This window comes from Danio rerio, chromosome 16, assembly GCF_052040795.2.
Source record: "Danio rerio strain M-AB ecotype USA chromosome 16, GRCz13ab, whole genome shotgun sequence".
Lineage (NCBI taxonomy): Eukaryota > Metazoa > Chordata > Actinopteri > Cypriniformes > Danionidae > Danio > Danio rerio.
In genome coordinates, this window is record NC_141036.1 from 16,538,262 (window position 1) to 16,564,268 (window position 26,007).

The following is a 26,007-nucleotide window of genomic DNA, read 5'->3' on the forward strand; positions in this document are numbered from 1 at the left end:
GAAAATGAGCGCTTTAAACTTCTCCCCCAACCTCCTGCTGGCCTGCAGATACCCACACTAGTGAATGCTGCTCTTTCATCGGCTGTAGGTAATAGCCAATGTTATTTTCAATCAGAATACATTCACATGGCATGATTTGAATCGCAGACAGCTCCAAATATTTAGCATGCCAAATATCTCACAGGCATTGGCGACTCATTGATGATTCTCTTAGATGGCATCTTTGATAGTTTACACTGTGTGATTGTTGCTCACGTGCACAAGCATTGATTTGTCTGTGATTTCAGGCATTTGTCTGCGATTTCTCAAAACCTGTCGGCGAGTCAAAATCTAGGCTAAAATCATGCAGTCTAAACTCGACATAATTGTGACCTCTTGAAATAAAACATATGCAAATAATATTATCCAAATATTGTGATGTTACTGATATTTGCACATTTTGTAAGAATGAGTGTGAAGATATTTGTCAATGATTAAAGTTCATATTGTGGCGCATACATTTATACACATGACAGAATTCACGACTTGTTCTTGTTGTTCTTCCTCTTTAAGAGTTTTGAGCTGAAGGTGACGGAGTGTGTTTCCCTTTAAGAGTTTAGAACTTTAGAAGAGTTAAAACTTTAAGAGTGTTTGTTGAGAGAGAGAAATGAAGCGATCGGTTTAGAAAGATTTTATCCAGCGTTTGATGTCTCTTCTGTTTATTTAATCCGCTTAAACAGCCACAATATTGCTTTCCCAAGGTTAATATGAGTGGTAATTTGCACCTTAAGGATGTTGTTTGTTATTTTGAAAAACAAAACAAGTCATTAGAGGCCACTGTGAACTTTCTTATACCTGCTGCGAAATTTTACTGTCACAGAGGTTCCTTAAAAAAAAAAAAGTCCAATCTTTATAGAATTCCTATGTGAAACAGATTTTTTTATTAAATCACTTAGATTAATTGAAATAAGAAATGTGCTTCTTTCTTGAGCAAATAGGATGAGATCTTTCATGCTACTTGAATATTTATCTCTTTTTTATTATTATTTATTTATTTATTTATTATTGCTTTATTTCTCTTAATTTTTATATGTATTTTATTGAGGTTTTGCTCTTTATCTTGTGAATCTAATGTGATTATTGTGTAAAGAACTGTTATCTTTTACTGTATTCTAAGTTGTATTATACAGTGTCTTAAAATAAAATAAAGCAAAGTGTCTCCAAGAAGCATTTGGATTTAAAGCCACACGCTACAAAAACAGCTACAATCTATTTAGACACCAAAATGAGCAAATTCTGGAGGCAATAATAAATAATCTGATGGGTATTTTAAGCTGGAAATTTACAGAAACATTCTGGAGGCATCAAAGGCTTATATTACATCTTGTAAAAGGGTTAAAATAGGTGGCCTTTAAAACCACAATACGCAACTCTAAATACACCTGTCTGTCCCTTTTCTCGAGTATAATCATAAAATAAAAAGCAAACATCATTTTTTTTTACCATGTTCACAGAACCCCAAACCTTTATTTTCACCAAAGTTTTGCACACACAGAAATGAGAGGGGGGAAAGACAATTTTGGCAGCTGAAGACACTTCAAGCATATTTATAGAGAAGACAGTGATCTGAAAATAATTTAACTTAAAAACCATAATCATTCAGTGCATATTCAGCATCTTCCCATCGCTTCACTTCCAGAGATAAAGGTCACAAATGCTCAGTCAGCCTAACAGGGGCAGACACACACACGCACGCACACACACATTCACTCCAGTCTCATCCAAATTAAGCTAATAGAAAATAGTCACACGTCAAAGGCTGTAGTTGGGAGTTTATGAGGATACATTCAGCTGGTAAAGATGTTACCTATTTTATCAAGCCAGAAAGATGTCAGAACATTCAGCTCCTTTAACTACACCGCTGCTGTACTAATGAAGATGAAGTGGACTCCTGCTAGATGACAAACATCAGCCTTGAGTGCCGAAGGCCTGAATCAATGAGTGGGTCATTTAAAGAGCAACAGGGTCGGAACTGGCTGATTATTTTTTTTATTCTTTTGCAGTTTAACGCAGGCCATGTCAAGCTGTCTATCCGAAGGGTCCAAAAAGGGTGCAGCGATTCCAATCATCAGCCAACAAAAGAGCAAGTTTGCAGATGTCGACATGCAGATTTCAATAGGGTGATATTTCATTTCACAGAGGATACTGAGCAAAGAAACGAAAATGCAAAAGGTTACAAATGAGACACTATTGTTATCAGTACTCATATCTCAAGCTATTTGTTCAGGAAAAGGTGGCTACGCTTTCGATCATGCTGTATATAAACTTAAGTGCACTATATATTCATGAGTCTTGGGGTATGTTTGCTTTTTAGAATGTAGATCTGTGGGGCCTGAGCACTGATGCTTTTTTTTTTTTTTGCATTCTTCACAATTACACCAAACTTCACATCATTTAACACCGCAAACGTAAGCGAGCAGCTTACTTACAACATCGAAAAACCTTTCACGTGATCAAACCAGACGTGCCTGAACCTGACAAAAACAGAATTCCAATAAAAGAAATAACGCAATGCATCCTGTAGATTTGATACATCTGATTTATCATTCAATCTGATAGATAGATAGATAGATAGATAGATAGATAGATAGATAGATAGATAGATAGATAGATAGATAGATAGATAGATAGATAGATAGATAGATAGATAGATAGATAGATAGATAGATAGATAGATAGATAGATAGATAGATAGATAGATAGATAGATAGATAGATAGATTTAAAAAAGATGTATTTACAAAATAATACTTGTGTCTTCCCATTACTCTATGAAATCAAGCAAGACCATTCAAACAGTATAGGACTGTGATACTAGTTGTTTTGACTGGTTGTGTGTGTGAGTGTGTGTGAGCAGAATAGGATGGAGGTCGGCTGATGAAGGGCATGAAAAGGAGGAGGAGAGCTTCACTCTACTATCTGTTCCCTCAGCTCCTTGTTCCTGCGGACGATTGCAGCATGTCGCTCCTAGTAGTGTAAAAACAAAAACATTTTTATTTTTCATGATTACTAACTTATCAAAAACATATATGTGTATACTCTCACTGGCCACTTTTCAATAGATACTTGATAAAGAAGCTTGTGTGACTGATAAAATTAAGCATAAAACAGGCACGATAATTAAATTAGTTGTTAAAGGGTTAGTTCACTCAATAATGAAAATTCTGTTTTAAATAACTTATGTCATTTAAATAGGCCGAGGCTGCCGTTCATCTTCAGAAGACAGATTTAAATATTTGGACATTCTGACATTCTGTGTGAATTCAGTGATCCAACTGTAATCTTACGAAGCTTCGTGAGCACTTTTGAGCGGTAAAACAACTGTTTAAATTACTTTACATTACCGACAGCAGTACATCAAAGTCATTTTTACGATTTTTTTTGTTGCACAAAAGTGTTCTTGGAGCTTCATATGATTAGTTGAACCATTGAAGTCACATGATTTTTTTGATTTCCTGATTTCTGAACAAGAGAGTCAACGAGAGTTCCAAAGGAAGTTAACCGACTTAGAACAGAATAAATTCTGTTATTAATTTGTCTTCCAAGAATAAATTCTGTTATTAATAACTCACCCTTTTGTAATTTAAATTCCCTGAGACTGCTGTTCATCTTTACAACACAGATTAAAATATTTGGACATTCTGCCAGTGCGTGTGAATTCAGTGGTCCAACTGTAATCTTAGGAAGCTTCGTGAGCACTTTTGAGCGGTAAAACAACTGTTTAAAAGACTTACATCAATGTACTTCAGTACATCAATGTAATTTTTAAGATTTTTTTTTATACACAAAAGTGGTCTTAGAGCTTTACATGATAAGCTGAACCATTGAAGTCCCATGATTTTTGATTTCCTGATTTCGGAATAAGAGAGTCCAAGAGAGTTCCAAACGAAGTTAACTGACTTAGAAGCTTGTTCGAGTTGCAATAACGTTCGTATCTAGGGAATTGCGAAGGGATCCAAAGGAAGCAACTTGATGGAGTTTGTGACGAGACTCATTAACACAGAGATCGAACTGCCATTGATGGACTTGGAGATCAGTATACAACTTTATAAAATGTATCTCTTTATACACAAATTACTATTAAATCTTGCTTTTGTTTTCATTTATGTTAAAGGCCACCTATGATTAAAATCCACTATTGTAAGCTGTTTGGACAAAACTGTGTGTTTGCAAAGAAACTGGGATTAAAACATGTTACAACTCTCTGTAATTTTTAAAAGTTTTAAATGTTTTTAAAACAGAGCCTGTTTGTAATAAAGACAGTAAAATCACTATGTTATTCTTAACCACTATGCTATAATCACCAGGGCTGTGTGGTGTCAGTAAATGCACATATGTGTGTGTGTGTGTGTGTGTGTGTGTGTGTGTGTGTGTGTGTGTGTGTACCACAAACGGCATTTGTGAGACTCATCATTTCAGAAAGGCTTGTATAAACTCCACCACAAATACATCAAAAAAACGTACATGGTATTTTTGACTAATGAGCTGAATTTCAGCTTCATCTGTCTCTGTCTCTATCACTTACTGCTGTTTATCTGATGTAACGTAAAAGAAGCAGACACGCACACTGGAACAAATTAATTACAGAAAAAAATCTGCTATTAAAAACCCACCCTCATGTCATTCAAATTCCCAGAGACTGCCGTTCATCTTCAAAACACAGATTAAAATATTTGGACATCCTGACATTTTGTGTAAATTCAGTGGTCCAACTGTAATCTTACGAAGCCTCGTGAGCACTTTTGAGCAGTAAAACAACTGTTTAAAAGACTTAACATTATAGTCAGCAGTACATCAGAGTAATTTTTAAGATCTTTTTAGAGCTTGACATTAAACTTGACATTAACTTTTTTTTGATCAGCAGCCACCTCCTCATTCCTTTTACTTTATTGTGAGTTGTGTATAGCTTGCTCAATGAGCATTAGCAAATGGGTTGTGGCTTCACTGTGTTGCATTGCAATTAGTTCTTATTTCACATGACTTTTCAGGACTCAACATTAGGGATTTAATATTTTTTCTCTGGCACCACCAAAAATAAATAAACAAATGTTTTCTTAGCTATAATTTATAAACATTTCTGCAAAAAAAAAAAAAAAATACATTTTAAAAATAACTTTTGTCATGTTTCTAAAACTATGTACAGTAGTCTGTTAACTATACATAAATGGGAAGATTTCCTATCAAAGCAATTTTGTTGTAAAGGATGATAACTAAACCATTACCAAAAAAACTGTAAGCAAAAGAAAGCAGGTGAAAAACATACCATGTGCGATAATGAAAGTATGATCAGGTGCACACAGTTAACATTAGGCAAGATAATAATCTCTTTAAAGAATGGTAAAAATCGAATAAGCAGGACTGTGAGTGCATGAGCATTTTTTTCCAGTCTATTTTTGAAAGAGAACTGATCGCACAAGTTGCGTTTGCAGGCACGTTTACTTCGCACAAGGAAACGGAAGTGTGCAAGCTTTATAAACTCTCGTGTGCATCACATTAGTCATGCATGCAATACTACAGCCCTTGTCAGTGAGCGAAGAAAGCCTGTGTCTCACTGTGTGCGTGATCATCCTCTCATTCGGTATTCACCTGCTTGCTTTTGCTTGTGCAAAGTTATTTTGTCAGTTGTGCTGCTTTTCAATAAACTACAATTTAAAAATTATTTTCAACCGGAAAAGTGGTTAGTGGGAGTGGCTTTCTAAGCCACTACTGCTAAAATCTACCTGCATTTAGCGGGTGTTAAAGTCAAGCCCTGTTCACAACTCTTACTGCCTTTGGAGCATCAGAGAGAATTCAGATTTCTTCTAAAATATATTAAATTGTGTTCCAAAAATGAACAAAGGTCTAAAGGGTATGGAACGATGTGAGGCTGAGTAATCAATAACATCATTTTTTATTTAAGGGGTGAACTAAACCTCTAATACTACTGCCACTAGGAGAAATTGGTTTGGTATTAGAATAAATGCTCACTTTGGCTTTTACAATCACAGCAAAATCCTTTTTTCTTTTTGATATTCAACACCAGTTTATCAGAAAGTGACAATGTACAGTGCATGCGGAAAGTATTCATAGCGCTTCACTTTTTCCACATTTTGTTTATGTTACAGCCTTGTATCCATTTCCTGCTGCTGAAAAACATCCCCAAAGCATGATGCTGTCACCACCATGCTTCACTGTAGGGATGTTATTAGCCTGTTGATGAGTGATGAGCGGTGCCTGGTTTTCTCCAAACGTAACGCCAGGCATTCACTCCGAAGAGTTCAATTTTAGTCTCATCAGACAAGAGAATTATGTTTCTTATGATCTGAGAGACCTTTAGATGCCTTCTGGCAAATCCCAGGTGAGGAGTGGCTTATTCAGTCTGGCCACTCTACCATACAGGCCTGATTGGTGGATTGCTGCACAGATGGTTGTCGTACTGTAAGGTTTGCCTCTCTCCATAGAAGAACACTGGAACTTAGACAGAGTGACCATTGAGTTATTGATCACCTCCCAGACTAAGCACCTTATTCACTGATCACTCAGCTTAGATGGCCGACCAGCTCTAGGAAGTCCTGGTGGTTCAAAACATCTTCCACTTAAGGATGATGGAGGCCACTGTGCTTTCAGAGCAGCAGAAATTTTTCAGTAACCTTCCCCCAGCCTTGTGCCTTGAGACAATCCTGTTGTGGAGTTCTACAGACAATTTCTTTGTCTTCATGCTTGGTTTGACAAGCACTGTCAACCCTGGAAACTTATATGAACAGGTGTATGCCTTTTTAAATCATGTCCAATCAACTGAATTTACCAAAAGTGAACGCCACTTAAGCTGCTGAAACATCTCAAGAATGATCAGTGGAAACAGAATGTACCCGAGCTCAATTTAGAGTGTCACTGCAAAGGCTGTGAATACTTATGTACATGTGATTTGTCAGGTTTTTTATTTTTAATAAATTTGCAACAATTTCAAAAAATATTTTGTTGACATTGTCATTATAGGTTATTGTGTGTAGAATTTTGAGGAAATAAATTAATATAATCCCTTTTGGAATAAGGCTGTAACATGAAAAAGTGAAGCGCTATGAATACTTTCAGGATGCACTGTAGTTATCTTTGACACACTAGATTAGTGTTACTCAACCATGTTCCTTGCGGATCATCCCCACTGCATGTTTTGAATGTCTCGTCTGTCAGCCACACCCATTAAAGGCCATTCAGTCTATGCTAATGAGCTGATGATCTGAATCAGGTGTGTTTGGTTAAAGTTAGAGTTTGGTTAAGGAGAAAATTAGCAGAGCTGGTGCTCTTCAAGGAATGTGGTTGAGAAACACTGCACTGGATGGAAATAGTGCTTTACTTGCAAATGTTTTATATGATATTCCAGTTTTGCACAAAAGTTAATTTGCATCTTTGTATAAAAAACATAGCTAATGTCATGAAGACAAATGGAGTCCCATATCACGACTACCTAGGTGTACCTAATAAAGTGGCCAGTTATTTGAATTTTTACCTTGTTTTACCTCAAAGTGTTTTTCTCACCTTCTCATGCAGGCGATCTATCATGGCTGCCAGGTGGGCCTCACGGTTTTCCTTGTTCTGCTCCATCTTCAGAATGAGCTTTTCTTCCGCCATCTTGCTGAAATTGCTGTTCTCCTCCATGGCTTTGAGCAGCACATCCCTCTCATGCTCACGTTTCTCAGCCAGAGCTTTGAGCACCTGAGCTTCCTGGGACTGTTATGGACATATATGTCAATATACACATGAGCCTCCAACTGTTAAAGCATAGAAGTGCATACATTTGCAGAGAGGTAAAAGGGTACGTTTTACTTGGACAATATTCTGATATAAACAAGATTAAGACAACACTCAAGACACACAAGATTAAGAATCTATCATGTCAACAAAGATTATTAATTAACGTTATCCAGCTCAATTCATAGTTGAATGTAAAAACTTCTGTTTGAGTTTCTTCTGTCGAACACAAAGAACCATATAAAGAATGCTAAAAACAAAAAAAGATTTCCAAAGTAGTTTCTACTGTGAATGTCAATAGCTGTTTTTCCTCAAAACTCTTTAGAATGTTTTGTTTTGTGTTCAACAGAAGAAAGAATTTAATATAAGTTCAAAACCACTTGACTGTGAGTGAATAAAAAGGAAATGTTCTATTTCTTTCTATTTGTGGCATTTTGGCAGTGCAGTTTAGACATACAGTTGAAGTCAGAATTATTTCCCCCCTTGTTTATTTTTTTCCACAAATTCTGTTTAACGGAGAGAAGACTTTTTCCATCACATTTCTAAACATAATAGTTTTAATAACTCATCTATAATAACTGATTTATTTTGTCTTTGCCATGGTGACAGTAAATAATATTTGACTAGATATTTTTTAACACACTTCTATACAGCTTAAATTGACATTTAAAGGTTTAACTGGGTTAATTAGGTTAACTAGGAAGGTTTGGGTAATTAGGCAAGTTACTGTATAACGATGGTTTGTTCTGTAGACTATTGAAAAAATATATAGCTTAAAGGGGCTAATAATTTTGACTTTAAAATGGCTTTTAAAAAATAAAAACTGCTTTTATTCAAGCCGAAATAAAACAAATAAGACTTTCTCCTGAAGAAAAAATATTATCAAACATACTGTGAAAATTTCCTGGCTCTGTTAAACATAATTTGGGAAATATTAAAAATAAAAACTCAAAGGGGGGGCTAATAATTATGACTTCAACTGTATTGCGTAGGACACATTTTCTAAAAATATAAGCAAAAGGCAGTGGTCAACAATTTGAAGGCAAACAAAGGAAAGGAAAAAGGAGGTTCTTTTGAGCAAGATTTTATATACGAAGACTTTATGAATTAAAAAAATGAAACACCAACGCTATGTAATAACACACCATGTTAAGCTATGTTGATGTGTGCCATTAACTGCCATTAACATGGTGCCATTAACTGCAAATGTATAACATGTAAAACAAGAAGAATAAAAGCATATTCCAAAAGCAACTCATAAACCACTAAAGCAAAGTTGTCTTTTTCAAAATAAAATAAATAATTACATTATGACATTCATGTAAATATACAGAATAGCCACGTTTCCATCCAATATTGCATACAACAATTTGTGTTGGGCAAAAATTAATCGCTTTCAAAATAAAAGTTTGTTTTGACATAATATAAGTGGTATGTATTGTGTATTTATTAAATATATATAAATACACACATGCATGCATATACTTGAGAACATGTATTTATATATAGACAGAAAATGTGCATATGATACAAATTATATATAAATTGAAATATATATGTAACAAAACTGTTTTGTATAATTTTGTTTCTATGTATTTACATAATAAATATATGTAACACACATACACTACCGGTTAAAAGTTGGGCGTCAGTTGATTGCAGAATTATTCTGTTCGTCAAGGTGACATTTTTTTTAATGTTTTCATTAAATTAAGTAATTGTTAAATACTTATTTATTAAATATTTATTTATTACTTATTATATGTAGTTTCAAATGAAATTTTTACTAGTCATTTTTGTTTTTATTACTATTACCATTAATATTAATAATAATAATAATGACAATATAGATAATAATGGTGACGCAGTGGCACAGTAGGTAGTACTGTCGCCTCACAGCAAGAAGGTCGCTGGTTCGAGCCTCTGCTGAGTCAGTTGGTATTTCTGTGTGGAGTTTGCATGTTCTCCCCGTGTTCGCAGGATGCTCCTGTTTCCCCCACAAGTGAAAAGACATGTGGTACAGATGAATGCTGGATAAGTTGGCGGTTCTTTCCACTGTGGAGACCCCAGCGATAAACAGAAATTAATCTGTGCCCAGCAATAAAAAAATCCCTGATGGAAAAATGTTATATATGCATTGTTCGCATGCAACTAAGTAGAATAAACTTTTTATTAGATAAGAAAAATGTGCATAAACACAATTGCTGAATACATAGCATGCACATCAAAAAAAGCATGTTGTTTTAACAGATCACGTAATAACAAAAATGGGCATAATAAAACACCATAATGGACGAATTTGCAGACAGACCACATTGCACGATAATTGAAATGTTGTTTTGGCCATTCTAAATGTTTATGCCATAATACATAACACACATAAGTTTAATTTACATCTTTTGATGGAAACAGGGCTATTGATTCACTTATTAAATGTGTAGTTCACCCAAAAATCTAAATATTCTGTCATCATTTGCCTTTAAACCTGTTTCTTTCTCCTTTTGAACAAAAAAGATATTCTGAAAAATGTTGGGTAAAAAAAGCCATAATATCATAAAAACAGCCACGTTTATGATATTTTTGTTCTCAATGTGGCTGTCTTTTCCCCCAAAATTATTCAGAATACCTTGTTTTATGCTCAACATAAGAAATAAAAACCTAAAACCCCTTGATTGAGAGTAAATTGTGAAAAAAAGGTTATTTTTTTGCACAAACTATCTCTTTAAATGTACATTTGTCTGTGTTTGCACTAACCCTCCTGCGGTCCTCAGCCGCCTCCAGCTTCTTCTGGATGTCATCCAGTGACATGTCCCTCTTCTTTGGAGGAGAGGTGATGCTGTGGGCCGCGTCTGACACCGGTGAAGGGGGCTTCAAGATCACCTCAAAGGCCTGACCTGAGGCCCTTTTATTTATGGGTTTTACTTCCATATCTGCAAGACAATGATTAGTCAGTGACACTGCTTAGTAAAAGTGAAAGTGATTCAGTGAATGCATGTTAGGTAAATATCTATAATGTAATACGTATCGGGTGTTATTAGTAACTAGTCTTTGTAATTAAATCTTTTTAAAACTATTATTAAAATGAAAGTTTAGGTCACACTTTATTTTGATGGTCCGTTTATTGATTTCAAGTTATGATGCATCTTCATGCCAACTTACTCTCATTATTATAAGTAGACTGTTAGGTTGATGTTGGGGTTGGTGTAAGTTGACATGTACTTTCTAAAAGTTTCTAATCATCGGTTAAATATCTGTTGAAGGAGCAATATCAACATATAATCTACTAATACTCAAATGCACCATCAATTTAAAGTGTTATCAAAGTTTTTGTAATTAAACTTAATCATTGGAAAAAAGGAAAGGATTACTCTTCATTTTTAGGTCATTTCATTTTAGTTACTTAAACTAGGGCTGCACGATATTGGTCAAACCTGATTTTGCTATATTTTATTTTCCTGCGATAAATATTGCAATATGAATACAGAAGGTTTGAATAACTCTATTTGACGTTTTTCTGAGGTGTCTGGCAGTATTCAGGTATAGACGTCTCGTTTAAAAAACCTAAAACAATATCAAAAAGAGCAAGTCAAATTAAAGTCAAAATAAGTCAAAATTAAGAGTTTTTTTTTCTGAAAACAATCAAAATTATCTGCCAATTGGGTAAGTAATGTAATCTTACTTTCAGTTTGAAATGTAGAAACGACAAAAATTCTAAGTAAAAAAAAAATATATATATATTTTTCCATATATCGTATACAAAATTCTGTATAAATAATTAAATGCAATTCATCTTTGTTACTATTGTTGTTTTGTCATCATTTTTGGGGTCCTAATGTTTTAAATTCTCTTGAAATGCTGAGTCACAGGCATTAAAAACAAATTTAAATGATACATTTTCACTCTTTTATGGGTAAACTCAGCAGAGACTCTACAAATCACATGTGTTCAGTAGCTCCAGGTCAAAATAACTCTGACTTTACATTGCATATCTTGCGATGTGACTATTGTGGATGCACGCAATGCAATATCGATGCTAAAACAATGTATTGTGCAGCCTTAAAACTGTATGCGCACTTGCCTTAAATCCTGAAAACATACTTTACAGTTCTGAATAAATATATTTATTTTTTCTTTTATGTTATACAAATATACTTTTTAGAATAATACTATTAGTATTTTACATTTGTCAGACAAATGCTTAAAACAATGAAAAAAAAAGAATTTAGTCAATGGAAATACAGTTTAAGTCAGAATTATTAGCCACCCTGTCAATTTCCCCCCCTAATTTCTGTTTAATTGATATAAGATTTTTTTTCAACACATTTCAACACAAGTTTTAAGAACTCATTTCAAATTATTTGTACTAAACAATTTCTTTTATCTTTGCCATGATGACAGTACATAATATTTGACTAGATATATTTCAAGACACTTCTATACAGCTTAAAGTGACATTTTTTTTTTTATACTTTATTTATAGAAGTTTTTGTAAGAACATAACACCAAATAATGTACATCATATATATATGTTGACAAACTTGTCTCAGTGTTATTACCTTATACTAACTAGAACATGCACCAAAACACAAGCAAACATAACAGCAATTTTACAGCACCATCACAAAACAATAAAGAAATTTTAGCCAGACTGATGGAATAAGAGACAGAATAGAATAACATGTAAAAAGGAAGTGGAGAGAAGAAAAAAAAATTACCAGAAAAAAAAAATATTACAGAAACATTAATAACCTATACATCTGAGGAAGGGGCCCCATGTTTTGTCATACAACTTTTGTTTGCCAAATCTAGAGAAGCGTATCCTTTCCAACTTGAGGGCAGAAACCATTTCAGCTAACCATTTAAAAAAATTTGGAGGTGTTGTGGATTTCCACTCCATCAGAATCACTCTCTTGGCCAACACCATGCCAAACATAAAGGAGAGTTGTTGATGTTTAGGCCAAGTTAGAGCCTGGTCTGACCATCCAAACAATGCTATTTCTACATCAATTTTTATGTCCATTTCAAAAGCCTGGGAGTAAAGTCCGAAGATACTTTTCCAAAATTCAGATACTTCTGGACAGGACCAAAATATATGACCATAGGTCCCGACTGCGCCTTTGCATTTATCACACAGAGGAGAGACAGAAGGATACAGCTTATTAAGTTTGGCTTTTGTATAGTGCAATCTATGCATCACTTTAAATTGAATGAGCTGTAGCCTTACATTTATAGAACAAGAATGAATACGACTCAATCCCTCCTCCCAGGTAGAGGATGAAATGTCAATTCCTAATTCCCTCTCCCAAGAATCTTTCAGATGTGCAGTAGAGACCGAGACGTGAGAAGAAAACAGATCTATAAATTTGGTCACTAAATGTTTCTCCATTGGGCACTGCCTCAAAAGCTTGTACAAATCATGGTCAAGAGAGACTTCCTCGCACTGTGGAAAGTTGTGTTTGATAAAATGACGCACCTGTAAATAACGAAAAAAGTGTGATTGTGAGAGTCCAAAAGTTTTATATAAGTATTCAAATGTGGCCAGTTTGTTATCTACATAAAAATCCTTTACTGAACGCAGTCCTTTGTTACTCCAAAAAGTGAAGATCTTATCAAGTTGTCCAGGCACAAAATCATGATATTTTGCAGATAGGTAAATAAACAGAGGGATGCTCGATCTTTAATGCCATTTTCACTTGATTTAAAATTTTAATAGAATTAAGAACAATAATATTCTTACATTGAACTTTTTTCAATGATAGAGCTTTCGACCACAAAATTGCAGCCAAAGAACTGTTGCCAACTGAACAAGCCTCAAACTGTAACCACTTAGGACATATATCTGACTGATCAGAAGCAACTTGATCACACTCATGCCAAAACATCATAGCCCTCATGTTAGCTGCCCAATAGTATTGACGGAATGTGGGCATTGCTAGCCCTCCCACTTCCCTAGACTTTTGCAAGTGGGGTTTTGAAATTCTGTGTGCCCTATATCCCCAAATGAAAGGAAAAATCACAGAATCTAACAATTTAAAAAAGGATTTTGGGAGAAATATGGGTAAATTCTGAAAAAGATAAAGAAAACGAGGCAAAATAACCATCTTGATGGCATTAATTCGGCCTATTAATGATAATGGAAGAATCCTCCACTTCTCGATAGATAATTTTAATTTGTTAATAGCCGCTAGAAAATTTAATCTATAAATATCCTTAAAATGTTTGGGGATAATTAATCCCAAGTAGGTGAAATGATTATCTACAATTTTAACAGGCAGAGATTTCAAAAATCCAGAGTCCAAGCCATCTCCCAGAGGCAAAAACATACTTTTTCCCCAATTAACTGAATAACCAGAGAAGGAACCAAAAATATTAAGTGTTTCCATTAAATGTGGAAAAGCGGTGGATGGGTCATTTAAAAATAATATTAAATCATCAGCATACAAAGATAGTTTAACCTCGAATTTTCCACAGGGCATACCTCGAATCTCAGAATGGGTACGTAAGTATATAGCCAAGGGTTCTAGGGCCAGATCAAACAGCAGCGGACTTAAACAACACCCCTGTCGTGTTCCCCGCTGTAGCTGGAAAAATGCAGATCGATCAGAATTTGTGAGAATTGCAGACTTAGGAGCCAAGTAAAGCATTTTAATTAACCTGATAAAATTTTCACCAAAGCCGAATCTCTCTAGAACAGAAAACATATAACTCCATTCAATTCGGTCAAAGGCTTTCTCTGCGTCCAGGGAGAGGATTGCTGCCTTAGATTTTTTTGACTGATTGTTGTATAAAATGTTTAATAGGCGGCGTGAGTTACAAAAGGAGAACCTTCCCAAAATAAAGCCAGTTTGGTCGGAATGAATTAATGAATCCACATGTTTGTTTAATCGAGTAGCCAAAATTTTTGCGATAACCTTTTGATCACTGTTAAGAAGACTAATTGGTCTGTAATTAGCTGGCTCAGTATCATCTCTGTCTTTTTTCTTCAAAAGACACACAAACGCTTCATATAAAGAGTCAGGAAACTTATTTAGCTCAATTGAGTGATTTAACATACGAAGCAAGAGAGGAGCCAATGTAGATGCATTTGCTTTATAAAATTCAATTCCATACCCATCTGGACCTGTGGCTTTTCCACTGGGAAGGGAATTAATTGCTCCCAGCACTTCACTAAGATCGAAAGGTTGTTCTAATTCCTTTTTAGCACTATCACTAAGCTTTGGAAAGTTCACTTTATTGAGAAAGCTATGTCCCAAGTCACCCATTACTGGACTGGTTGAAGAATAAAGATGCTCATAAAATTCTGTAAAGCAGTCATTGATTTCTTTAGGATGCGTTACCAAATCACCATTTTGAGCTCTAATTTGATGAATAGCACGACTGGCCTGCACCCCTTTAAGCTGACGAGCAAGAAAAGTATCTGCTTTGTCACTGAGTTCAAAATGTTTCTGCTTAAGCTTCAATAGTACATTAGAGACCTGATCACTCAGAATTGAATTATATTCGTATTTCAATTTTAAAATTTCATTAAGGTCTGATTGAGCTTTGGATTCTTGAAAAGCTTTTTCCAAGGAAGGAAGGATATTTTCAATCTCAAATAGTCGTTTGCGTTTTTCCTTTTTATGTGCAGATTCAAAAGCAATAATATGTCCTCTCAAAACAACTTTACAGGTTTCCCACAAACATGAGTCAGATACGTCTCCTTTATCGTTGGTCTCTAAAAATTGACTCAGCTGATTTGAAAGAAATGAGGTAAACTTTTTATCCATTAGCAAGATAGGGTTAAAACGCCAACAATATTGGTTCTTTGGTAAAGACAAACTTAAACCTAGTGAGACGGGGCTATGATCCGAAATTAGAATGTTATGGTATTTAGATTGAACAACGTCTTTTATAATTTTGGAGTCAATAATAAAATAATCTATACGAGAGTAAGATTTGTGAACTTGAGAAAAAAATGAATACTCCCGACCAGTAGGATTCAGTAATCTCCATACATCCACAAAATTCATGGACTTAATAAGACTATTTAGAACCCCAACAGACTGGATAGGAGAAGGAACACGAGCTGAAGAGCGGTCAAGATAAGAATCTAAATAACAATTAAAATCTCCCGCGATTACTACGTTAGTAGCATTGGTATCTGGAAGGAGTCCAAATAATTTCCTAAAAAAAGCCGGGTCATCAATGTTAGGGCCATACACATTAACACATGTGATTGGAACATTATTAATACAGCCCGATACAATAACATATCTGCCCCCTGGATCTGATATTACTGAATGAGAACGAAATGGAATCGACTTTTTGAAAAGAATAGCCACACCTCTTGCCTTGGAAGAAAATGTTGCTTGGTATACTTGAGAGATCCAATTTGCCCGCAGTCTTAACTGTTCATTAGCTCTAATATGAGTCTCTTGAAGAAAAATTATATCAGCTGATAAAGACTTTAAATGTGCAAACACTTTGCCACGTTTTATCGGGTGCCCCATTCCTCTTACATTCCAACTGACAAAATTCACATTCATATTTTGTTTCTTCTAACAATCATTATTATAACAATCAGAAAGAAAACATCATAAAACCCGTCCAGCTTATTTACATAAAAACTTATAAGTGCCGTAAACAATTGGTGCAACAAAAAAAAATGTGGTAACAGCCCCAACCCCATCCCAAACCCCAGTGCAGAACAGCATTTCCCCCCCATCTTCACGGAGCCAGCAAGAGGACAAAGCAAAGAGTACAAATCTTACCTAGGACTGATAAAAGAAAAAGCAGCCACACAAAAAAACTTAAAAATGAAAATAGTAACCTTCAGTAAGGGAGAAAGAGAAGAAAGAAAAAAAAACTCGAGAGGGTCCACTCTCTGCAAATAATGTTATTAGTCCTCTACCTCGCGTGTCATAGTCATTGGTCCATCAGAAGAAAAAAAAACTATCAGTCTTAGTCTAAACATTCAGGCGTGATGGTCATAGAACTTCCTGACCAGGGATCAGATCGAAACATTAGGAAGTACATCCACAAATTTTTTTGCCTCTTCAGGAGATGTGAATGACATCGACTTTCCATTATGAGTCAACATCAATTTTGCTGGAAAGCGCAGCGACCATTTCATGCCAGCTGCGCGTAAAGCTCGCGTGATCGGACCAAAAGCACGGCGCTGCGCAGTGACCTCGGGACTGTAGTCAGGAAAAATATATATCTGGCTGCCCTTGTACTTCAGCGGGAAATTCTCCCTGCTGAGGCGAAGAATTAAATCTTTGTCCCTATCATGATGAAGTCTTGCAATAATTGTGCGGGGTCTTTGACCCGCAGATGGCTTTGGTAGAAGGGCACGGTGTGCCCGATCGATTTTGACGGGCTTTGGAAAATGTTCGTTGCCAAATAGTTCAGTGATCACGTCCGAGATGAACCGCGAAGTGCTGCCCTGTTCCTCCCCTTCAGATATTCCAACGAATTTTAAGTTGAGCCTTCGAGATCGGCCTTCCAAGTCATTCAGCTTAGTCCATAATGATTTGTTCTCAGCTTGCAGTTCCTGGCACTTTTTTTCAGTTTCTCCGACGCGTCGGTCCACCTCATTCAGTGCTTCTTCCACATCCACTAATTTTAGATTAAAGCCAGTTTGTTCCGACTGCAAATTAGCCATCGCCGTATCCAGTGTATCCAGCCGACCACTCAAAGCGGTCATCTTCTCGTCAATTAATTTCTTCAGATCGTCACCTTGCGAGTTTATTGCCGCCAGTATAACACTCACATTTGCCTGAGATAGAGTGTCACACGCGGCGATATCATCCCTGACAGCAGTCACGGTTTTTGAAGACTTTCTAGACGCCATGATCGAGCACGCGATGAATCAAGAAAAGTCGGTAAAACACCCAAAAAGTTACGAAAATAATTGAAATCTTACTTCGAACTATTAAGAGTAAATCCAAGATATGACTGATAGTTATTAAATAGAATAAAGACACGAAAGATGGAGTTATATTCGAAAATCAATGTTATTAGAGAGCAGCTCAAAAAAAATCGACTACTCCATGCTTTCCGCGCATGCGCCCCTTAAAGTGACATTTAAAGGTTTAACTGGGTTAATTAGGTTAACTAGGCAAGTTAAGGTAATTAGGCAAGTTATTGTATAAAGATGGTTTGTTCTGTAGACTATTGGGAAAAAACAGCTTAAAGGGGCTAATCATTTTGACCTTAAAATGGCTTTTAAAAAATGTAAAACTGCTTGTATTCTAGCCGAAAAAATATTCTTTAGAAGAAAAAAAAAATCAGACATACTGTGAAAGTGTCCTTGCTCTGTTTAACACCATTTGGGAAATATTTAAAAAAGAAAATAAACTTAAACTGTATATGGTGTGAAAAATATGAAGGCCATGTTCTGAAAAATTTTATTTTATTTATGCATTTTTTTGCAGAGAATGTTTTTTGTTATTAAAATGTTTAAATATCTAGTTAATTATCATGTATTTTACAAAGTTAAAAGGCTGTTTTTCATTTTAGTCAAACTTGAGTAAACCAATTCAATTTCGTTGTAAGAAATAGTAAACGTTATTATGTAATTTTACATTTTTTATGATTAATTAGTAAATAATAATCTTTTGGTAATAGTAAAAATGTAATAGCCAACATTAAATATAATAGACAAATATCTATAAATATAAACAAGATAATGATGTTTAACAATGGAGTCACATTTTAACCATACAAATCACTGATGGGATAATTATGATGTCATAATTACGAATAATTACCTCATATAAATTTAAGAAATTAGACATTTTTTCTTGTAATTATAACTTTTTGTCATAATTGTGATACACCAAAGCATAATTTGTGGCTGAAATGGGCTTCCACTATTAATTTACGATTCACTGAACTGAAACATAATAAAGACCATAATTAATCAAGATTCTAATCAACATTTACTGTACAGTTGAATTCAAAATTATTAGCCCTTCTGTGAATTTATTTATTCTTTTTCAAAAATTTCCCAAATGATGTCACAGAAATTTTTACAGCATGTCTCATAATATTTTTTTCTTCTAGAAAAAGACTTATTTGTCTAAATAAAAGCAGTTTTTATTATTTTTTTTAAAAAAACATTTTAAGGTCAATATTATAACCTCACTTAAGTAATTTTTTCGATAGTCTCCAGAACAAAACATCATTATACAATGACTTGCCTAATTACCCTAACTTGCCTTATTAAGCTAAACTCTTAAAACCGTTAAATAACACTTTAAGCTGAATATATTAGGATCTTGAAAAAATATCTAGTAAAAAATATTTACTGTCATCATGGCAAAGAAAAAATAAATCATAATATCTGTAGGTATTAAAAATGAGTTATCAAAACTATTATGTTTAGTAATGTGTTGCAAAAATCTCTCTGTTAAACAGATAATAGAAACAAAAGTATACAGAGGGGCTAATAATTCAGGAGGGCTAATAATTCTGACTTCAACTGTATATTAAATGTTGATTATAATCTTATATATTCTGAATATATATATATATATATATATATATATATATATATATATATATATATATATATACACTACATTATATTTCCTAGAGTTACAACACAGCATTTCATTCGAGATATATTAGCAAGAATACTCCATTGTTCTCCCACTTACCTTCAAACTCACAGACAATGTTGTTGCGTGTCTGTGGGCTGAAGCAGGAGCAAATAAGCGAGAGCATGGACAGCTCCTTCATCTTCTCCTTGTATGCTGAAACACATAATTGGCCCCCAGTTAGTCATACAGCGAACACACTTCCACTACTCCAGCACAAATGCTGAAGTTTACAGGCCAGAGAATATTGGCCAGTCTCCACAGCTCTTCAGAGGTTATAACATTCCCTGCGCTTCACTTTCTACCCCTCATACATGAGTGTCTGTCTCTATGGTGCTTCAACATTAGCTCTTTTCCAAGCAAGTGATTGTCATTAAGCAGTCAAATTAGATGCAATGAAAAAAAGTGGGTTTAAATAGTCCACGTGAAATCAAAAACAACAGTGTTTATTTTGCTAGCGGACATTGTTATTCTTTAGATGAAAAATTTAAACATGTACGTTTATCCACTGAAAAAAAATTGTTTGTTTTGGTAATCTTCCATCAATGTCTGACCATTTGCTTCAGCGCTTGTAGTGGTGTTTCTTCTCTGTTGATGACACTTTGATGGCTTCAGCCACAATATTTATAACCATGCAACTCTTACTGGTAAGTTTGCTACAAGGGAATGATGCACAAAGAAATACCCTGTCCTCTACTTAACTATTTCGTTTCAGTTGGAAGTACATGAACATACTGAAATAAAACTCTCGGTAACTTCTGGTTACAAGTTACAACAAACATCTTGCAGTACTTTGAGTAACTGAATGTAGTGCTTTCAAAGTCAAAATGGTTCTGTTCTTTCAAAGGATTTTAGTGACCTAACAATGGATATTCTTTGGCATAGCAGAAAAACTTGCTTTTGAAGCCTTTATTTTTAACAGTGTACATTGAAAACAGCTTTTAAGGTCTTAATTGGAAGCGGTTTTTACATGGAAACGGATACACATTATTAGAAAACTGGTAGTTGTTATGATTACCATACGTATTATATGGCTCATCTTTAATTTAGTAAGTAATATAAAGTCAAGCCTGAAATTATTCACACCCCTGGAAAATTCTGACTTAAAAGTGTTTGTTCAAATGTAAATAAAATCTGTGAATTTCTCTCTTGAGAACAGATGCCTCTTGTACATAATCTTATTATCTTTTGGTAGAAGTCTGGGTCACTTCCAGTGAAAAACAAAAAGTTGTTGGTTGAAAAAAGTAACTTTAAAACAAAATTCGGCAGGGGTGTGAATAATTTTGGGCTTGACTGTATATATCCATGAGCATAGAAATGTAGTTTCTGAGCAAGAGTTAATTCCTCTGGATTAAGTGTTAAAATATTATGCACCAGACCTACGATACTAAAACCAATGAACTTTTTCACTATAGTATAGTATAGTATAGTATAGTATAGTATAGTATAGTATATAGTATAGTATAACTGAAGATGTCCTTTAATCTCCTTTGTACATTGCTCCAGGGGGCATATTAAAGAAAGATTCTAACTTTCAAATCTTATCCTATCAGTTTGGTAACTATGGTAAATTTAGTAATTCAGTTAGGACATTTCTATTAAAAAAAAAAAAAAAATATATATATATATATATATATATATATATATATATATATATATATATATATATATATATATATATATATATATATATATATATATATATATATATATAATTCTATGCTAACAGAAAAAAACTGCTTAAATTTCATTACTTTATTTGATGAAAAAATTTAGAAGGTTTAATGGCAGAAAGACTCTTTGAGGACCCTGAAGATGTTTTAAATTTTGATGGCAAAACACTAAGTAATTACAGACTGCCACACAACATAATATTACAGTTAGTACAAAACTGCAAGTAGCATTACCTGTTATAGTGCAAGTGAACAATGACTTGTGTCCTTTTTTCGCCCATTTTGTTTATTCATTTTGTTAAGGTTAGTTAATTAGCAGCTTGAACAGTGTTGGTTGCTTGATAACAAACCTAAAAGTGGACTGTTGGCATAATTGAAGATTTCCTGACTAGAGATAGGACACAATTTTGTAAGACAGGATTACGTTGAAGTTGCTGAGACTTTTATCTCAGTATGTTGATGTACTTCCAACTGAAACTGAATATTGAGTGTAGGGTGGGGCTTTCTTTTTAAACGTCATTTCCTTGCAGCAAACTAATGGTAAGAGGGGCGTGGTTATTAATATTGTGGCTGAAGCTGTCAAACTGATGTCAACAGTGAAGCACCACCACCCCAAATGCAGAAGAAAATGGACAGAATTTGATTGAAGTATAACAAAAAAATATTGTGTGTTGATTAACTTACGGATTAATTAAAAACAATATGCACTAGCAAAATAAACATTGCATATTGTTAATTCATACAGACCTTAAGATATAATTCTGTAAAACTAATTTATTTTTCTTTCTTTAATATGGCCGAGATTGGTGAAATTAATGAACATGATCAAAACATATGGCTATACAGTATGTACAAACACTGCACTTAAACTTTGAGGAACAGCTCAAAACAAAAAAACTAAAAAAGATCTTCCCCTACCTCCGGATGTCTATGAAAGACCAAATTCTTAAATTTAATGTGAAGGACTTGTTTAAACAAAAAAGATGTGACTTTTCGAGTGGTTTGGGAGTCTTTTTCAGTTCTACGAAATATGAAGCAAATGCATAATAAACCTAAAAGGACATCCATGATAATCCTAAATCTACTATTCTGCAGCGTAACGTCAACTCAACATCCAAAAAAGAATAATCTGAAACTATAGTCTAACATAGCTCTTAGGTTGCAGTTCACTTAATGGCCACCGGTATCACTAAAACCAAATGTTTATAAACTCTACATAAACCGACTTTTGAAAAATTGACTAAAGTGCATAAAAATGTAATACATTTTTCAACACCATCATTACTTGAGCACAAACAACTGGGGCTCTAATCTAAAACAATTTTCACTCAGAAAATTCCAGTACATGTCAAACTTACAAAAGAGTCTACGTTTTCTTTTTTATTTACTATGGAAGTCAGTAGTTACTGCCAATGGTTTGGTTATCAATGTTGTGCAAAAATATATTTTGTGTTCAACACATCTAACTTAAAACAACTTGAGGGTGAACAAATTGTTAGTAAATTTTAACTTTTGGGTAAACGGTCCATCTAAATCAGATTTTGAGTTCTTTAGACTTTTTTTGCTCAATAGAGGGCTAGTTAACCCAGCTAAAATCATTTATCCACCCTTGACATGTCGCAAACTTTGAATTAATTTTTTAAAGTAGAAAATTATTTAATGTAAAATACACACTCAAAAAGAAATAAAGTTGTGTTCTTCACTGGGAAAATGAACGCATAACACATACGAGACCAATAAAACCAATTGGAATTCAACAAAGTAAATCCATAGAAAATATTACCCTTTAAAAAACCTTACATATCTGGAGAGCCTTGTCTGCATTTAGACAAATGGAGCTTGCAGACTCATGAAAAATGCAGGAGGTTCACTAATGACACTTGCCATTTCCTGCCCTCCGTAGCGTTTTACAGATTACAAGCACATCCTACAGCCCATTAGCTGGAGAATTACAGTCAGAACACTGCACAGAGTAGACTAGAACGCACTAAACAAATGGAGAAAAATTATGTAAATATCAAAGTCACCAATAACTTATTAGAGTCTAGGATGACACACAAATCCGATACTTTCAATTTGCAGGCCAGAGGCAGGTGCAATGTCCTTTCTGGACAACACACTGGTGTCCACATATAGTTTCTCTCAACACTGCAAAGACCACCATGTGCAGCATCCTGCTGCTGCAGGGCTGGCCGCTCTCCCAGTCTGCATCCACTCGGCCTCCAGCAACTCACAATCTTTTCTTATCAATATCAACAACCAGGCCCACCAGTCAGGAGACTCACAGAACAGTAAATTCTGACAGAAATCTGATTGATTGAGTAGGGTGACTTTTATGGTTCAGTAATTTTGCTATTGGAGCCTGAAAAAGCAATAATAAAAAAATAACATTCTGTATAATCATGCCATATGCTCATGGGTCTGCATCCACAACATATTTCACAGCAGAAATGTGGTAATGTGTTTATTTTATATAATTGAAAAAAACTCAAAGGCAGAGTTATGCTAATGTTTTATTATTGTTGTATTAAAGCAATGCATCTGCAATGCATGAATTGGTTAGGCCTGTGTGTGCTATACTGTATGTGCCAAACCAGCAATATGATTTAGCTTCCTAATGCACAAAAAAGGTAATTAACAGCAAAATGGAGTATGAATGAAAATCTGTCACCAATTATCCCCCACACTATCTATTAAACAAGAATGATGACAACATAACCAAAAAAAAGCGGCTTGAATTTTATAAGCGTTCCACATTATGGCTGGATAAATCGGAGTTTTTGAAGCAAATGCGGGATATGGAGGTATTTGTGGGATTTTTATGGCTATATTGTCTGACCGGTGCTTCTTGGGTGCGGTCTTTCTGCATTATGATGTGAGGCAGCAGGAGCAGGTGCGCCATCGACAATAATCTTACATACATGCCACTATCTTGATATATACATTTGGGCAGTTTATTCGAATACTTAATGCGAATTATGTCTACTTACGTGATGGATATTATTGAGAAATGCACCTTTTAGAATCCCGTCGATAATGTGAACGTACGTAGGCTACACGAGCGCATTTGCTTACACGAAAAATATGGAAAAATTTAACTATACTGTACGTGCTATAATGCGCATGTTGATATAACATTATATATCATATAGTCTATGCCCATCAGAGTCTGTTGTGGCGTACGTGGAGCTTTCCAGAGACTCGCGTATTTACAAACGCAACAATGAAATAAGATGACTAGAAATAAGTAGCACCTACCGATAGCTGTCTTGGCCATGGTGTCGTTTCTTGAATCCGTAATAATTTCCACAACGGTCGTGGTTTGTGCCACTGGCTTGAGAGCGGATGATGCTTAAGGCACTGAGTCAGCAGAGCACAATGAGGAGCGCGGAGGGATGTGAGGAATGGGAGCGGCTGACTTATGATCCAGTCCGCGCAACAGCAGATTGGCCACCGGCAGCACTTCACTTCACTGACGTGTGTGTGTGTTTGGAAGGAGGAAAAAATCTGGCCTGCATCTAATCGAGCGCGAGCTGCTGGACACCTATCGCAATCCACCTCATGTGTGGGCTCTTAAAGGGCATCTATGATGATATTGCATTATAATAGTAACCGCACATTGAATTGTCTACAAATGAGGTAGCCTGCAAAATAAAGCTTATTTCTCTCTTTTTAAAAGATACATTATGGATGTACATAATTCAAAAACGCTGATCACAATCTTAAAAAGATCAAACTACATGTATAAATAAATAGCCTACTATGAGGTCATTATCTGTTTTATTAATTTTCTACAAGTATAGTATGATTAAATGCTAAGCTGTGAAATTAAGCAATGGTTAATAAGTGAACAAAAGGTAAAATAAATTTAATTGGGATTTGAGAGCATTAAAACATTTTACGTAAAGAAATGTAAGACTGTAAGAGTGTTTTTTATAACTTTTTTATATTCCAAGAACCCTTTTATCAATTAAGTTTTAGTTTTACCAATAAATCAAATATAGCTTTAGCAAAATTCAGAAAAAAAGGTGCAATAAGAGATCTTGAAATTATATTGAAAACATTAGCCTCATGGTACTGAATGCCCACGACCCTCCCTGCAAATTTCCATCTAAATCCACACCTCTTCAATGAATACTATAACATCATACAGTACATCATGTAACATTCACCAGAGAGAAAACTTAAAAGTACAGTTAGTATTTACAATACAATTTTTTTTAAAGAAGGTAGGTTGTTGATGTTTGCCTGCCATTCTCTTACTAAACCATATCCATAAACATGCAGATGATATAATTCTTTGTAATGCAACTACATATTTTGACAGGCAGGTAGGACAGCCGATCGCAATGTTCAGACCGAACATTTTGGGTAACACTTTACAATAAGGTTCAATAGTTAATGCATTTACTAAAATGAACTAATCATGAACAACACTTGTACAGCATTTATTAATCATAATTGAACATTTACTAATGCATTATTAACATCCAAGTCCATGCTTGTTAACATTAGTTAATGCACCGTGAGTTAACATGAACTAACAATGAACTATACTGTATTTTCATTAACTAACGTTAACTAACATGAACTAATACAGTAGTAAATGTATTGTTCATTGTTTGTTCAATTTAGGAAATGCATTAATTAACTTTAACTAATGAACCTTATTGTAAAGTGTGACCACATTTTGATTGGACAATTTTTCTTGGTCCTACACCTCCCACTGAATATTAAAATACATAGAATAAATTTGGACCACCTAATGGCCCGTTTCTACTCACTGGTACGGTACTGTTTCTACTGTCAAAAGGCGTACCGAACCGTACCATACCACTTTTTTGGCACCCTTTTGAAAGAGGGCCAAAACACGAGAAAGGGTACCAAATGGTGGCGCAACACATGCAGCTGGAGGCTGATTGGTTACAGAGATAAGTCACAAGCTTGTAGAGCTAGCCAGAATGAAAACAAAGGAACCGCCATGCT

General features: G+C 34.7%; 1 protein-coding gene across 2 annotated transcripts; it reads right to left on the reverse strand.

Moving 5' to 3' along the window:
- Positions 1 to 1,471: 1,471 nt before the first annotated feature.
- stmn2a (stathmin 2a) lies at positions 1,472 to 24,450 on the reverse strand. 2 transcript variants are annotated; one of them, NM_001005923.2, is given in 6 exon segments: positions 1,472 to 2,613; positions 2,642 to 3,005; positions 7,554 to 7,745; positions 10,521 to 10,696; positions 19,409 to 19,504; positions 24,280 to 24,450. In NM_001005923.2, coding segments are annotated over 5 exon segments (543 nt in total). In that variant the 5' UTR covers positions 24,299 to 24,450; the 3' UTR covers positions 1,472 to 2,613; positions 2,642 to 2,945.
- Positions 24,451 to 26,007: the final 1,557 nt, after the last annotated feature.

Excerpts from the sequence above, each read along its gene's own strand:
- stmn2a (XM_087285636.1), bottom strand. Across the intron at positions 10,697-19,408 it reads CATTGTCTGTGAGTTTGAAG|ATATGGAAGTAAAACCCATA; the intron begins GTAAGTGGGAGA and ends ATTGTCTTGCAG. Across the intron at positions 3,006-7,553 it reads TAGATCGCCTGCATGAGAAG|GAGCGACATGCTGCAATCGT; the intron begins GTGAGAAAAACA and ends TTACACTACTAG.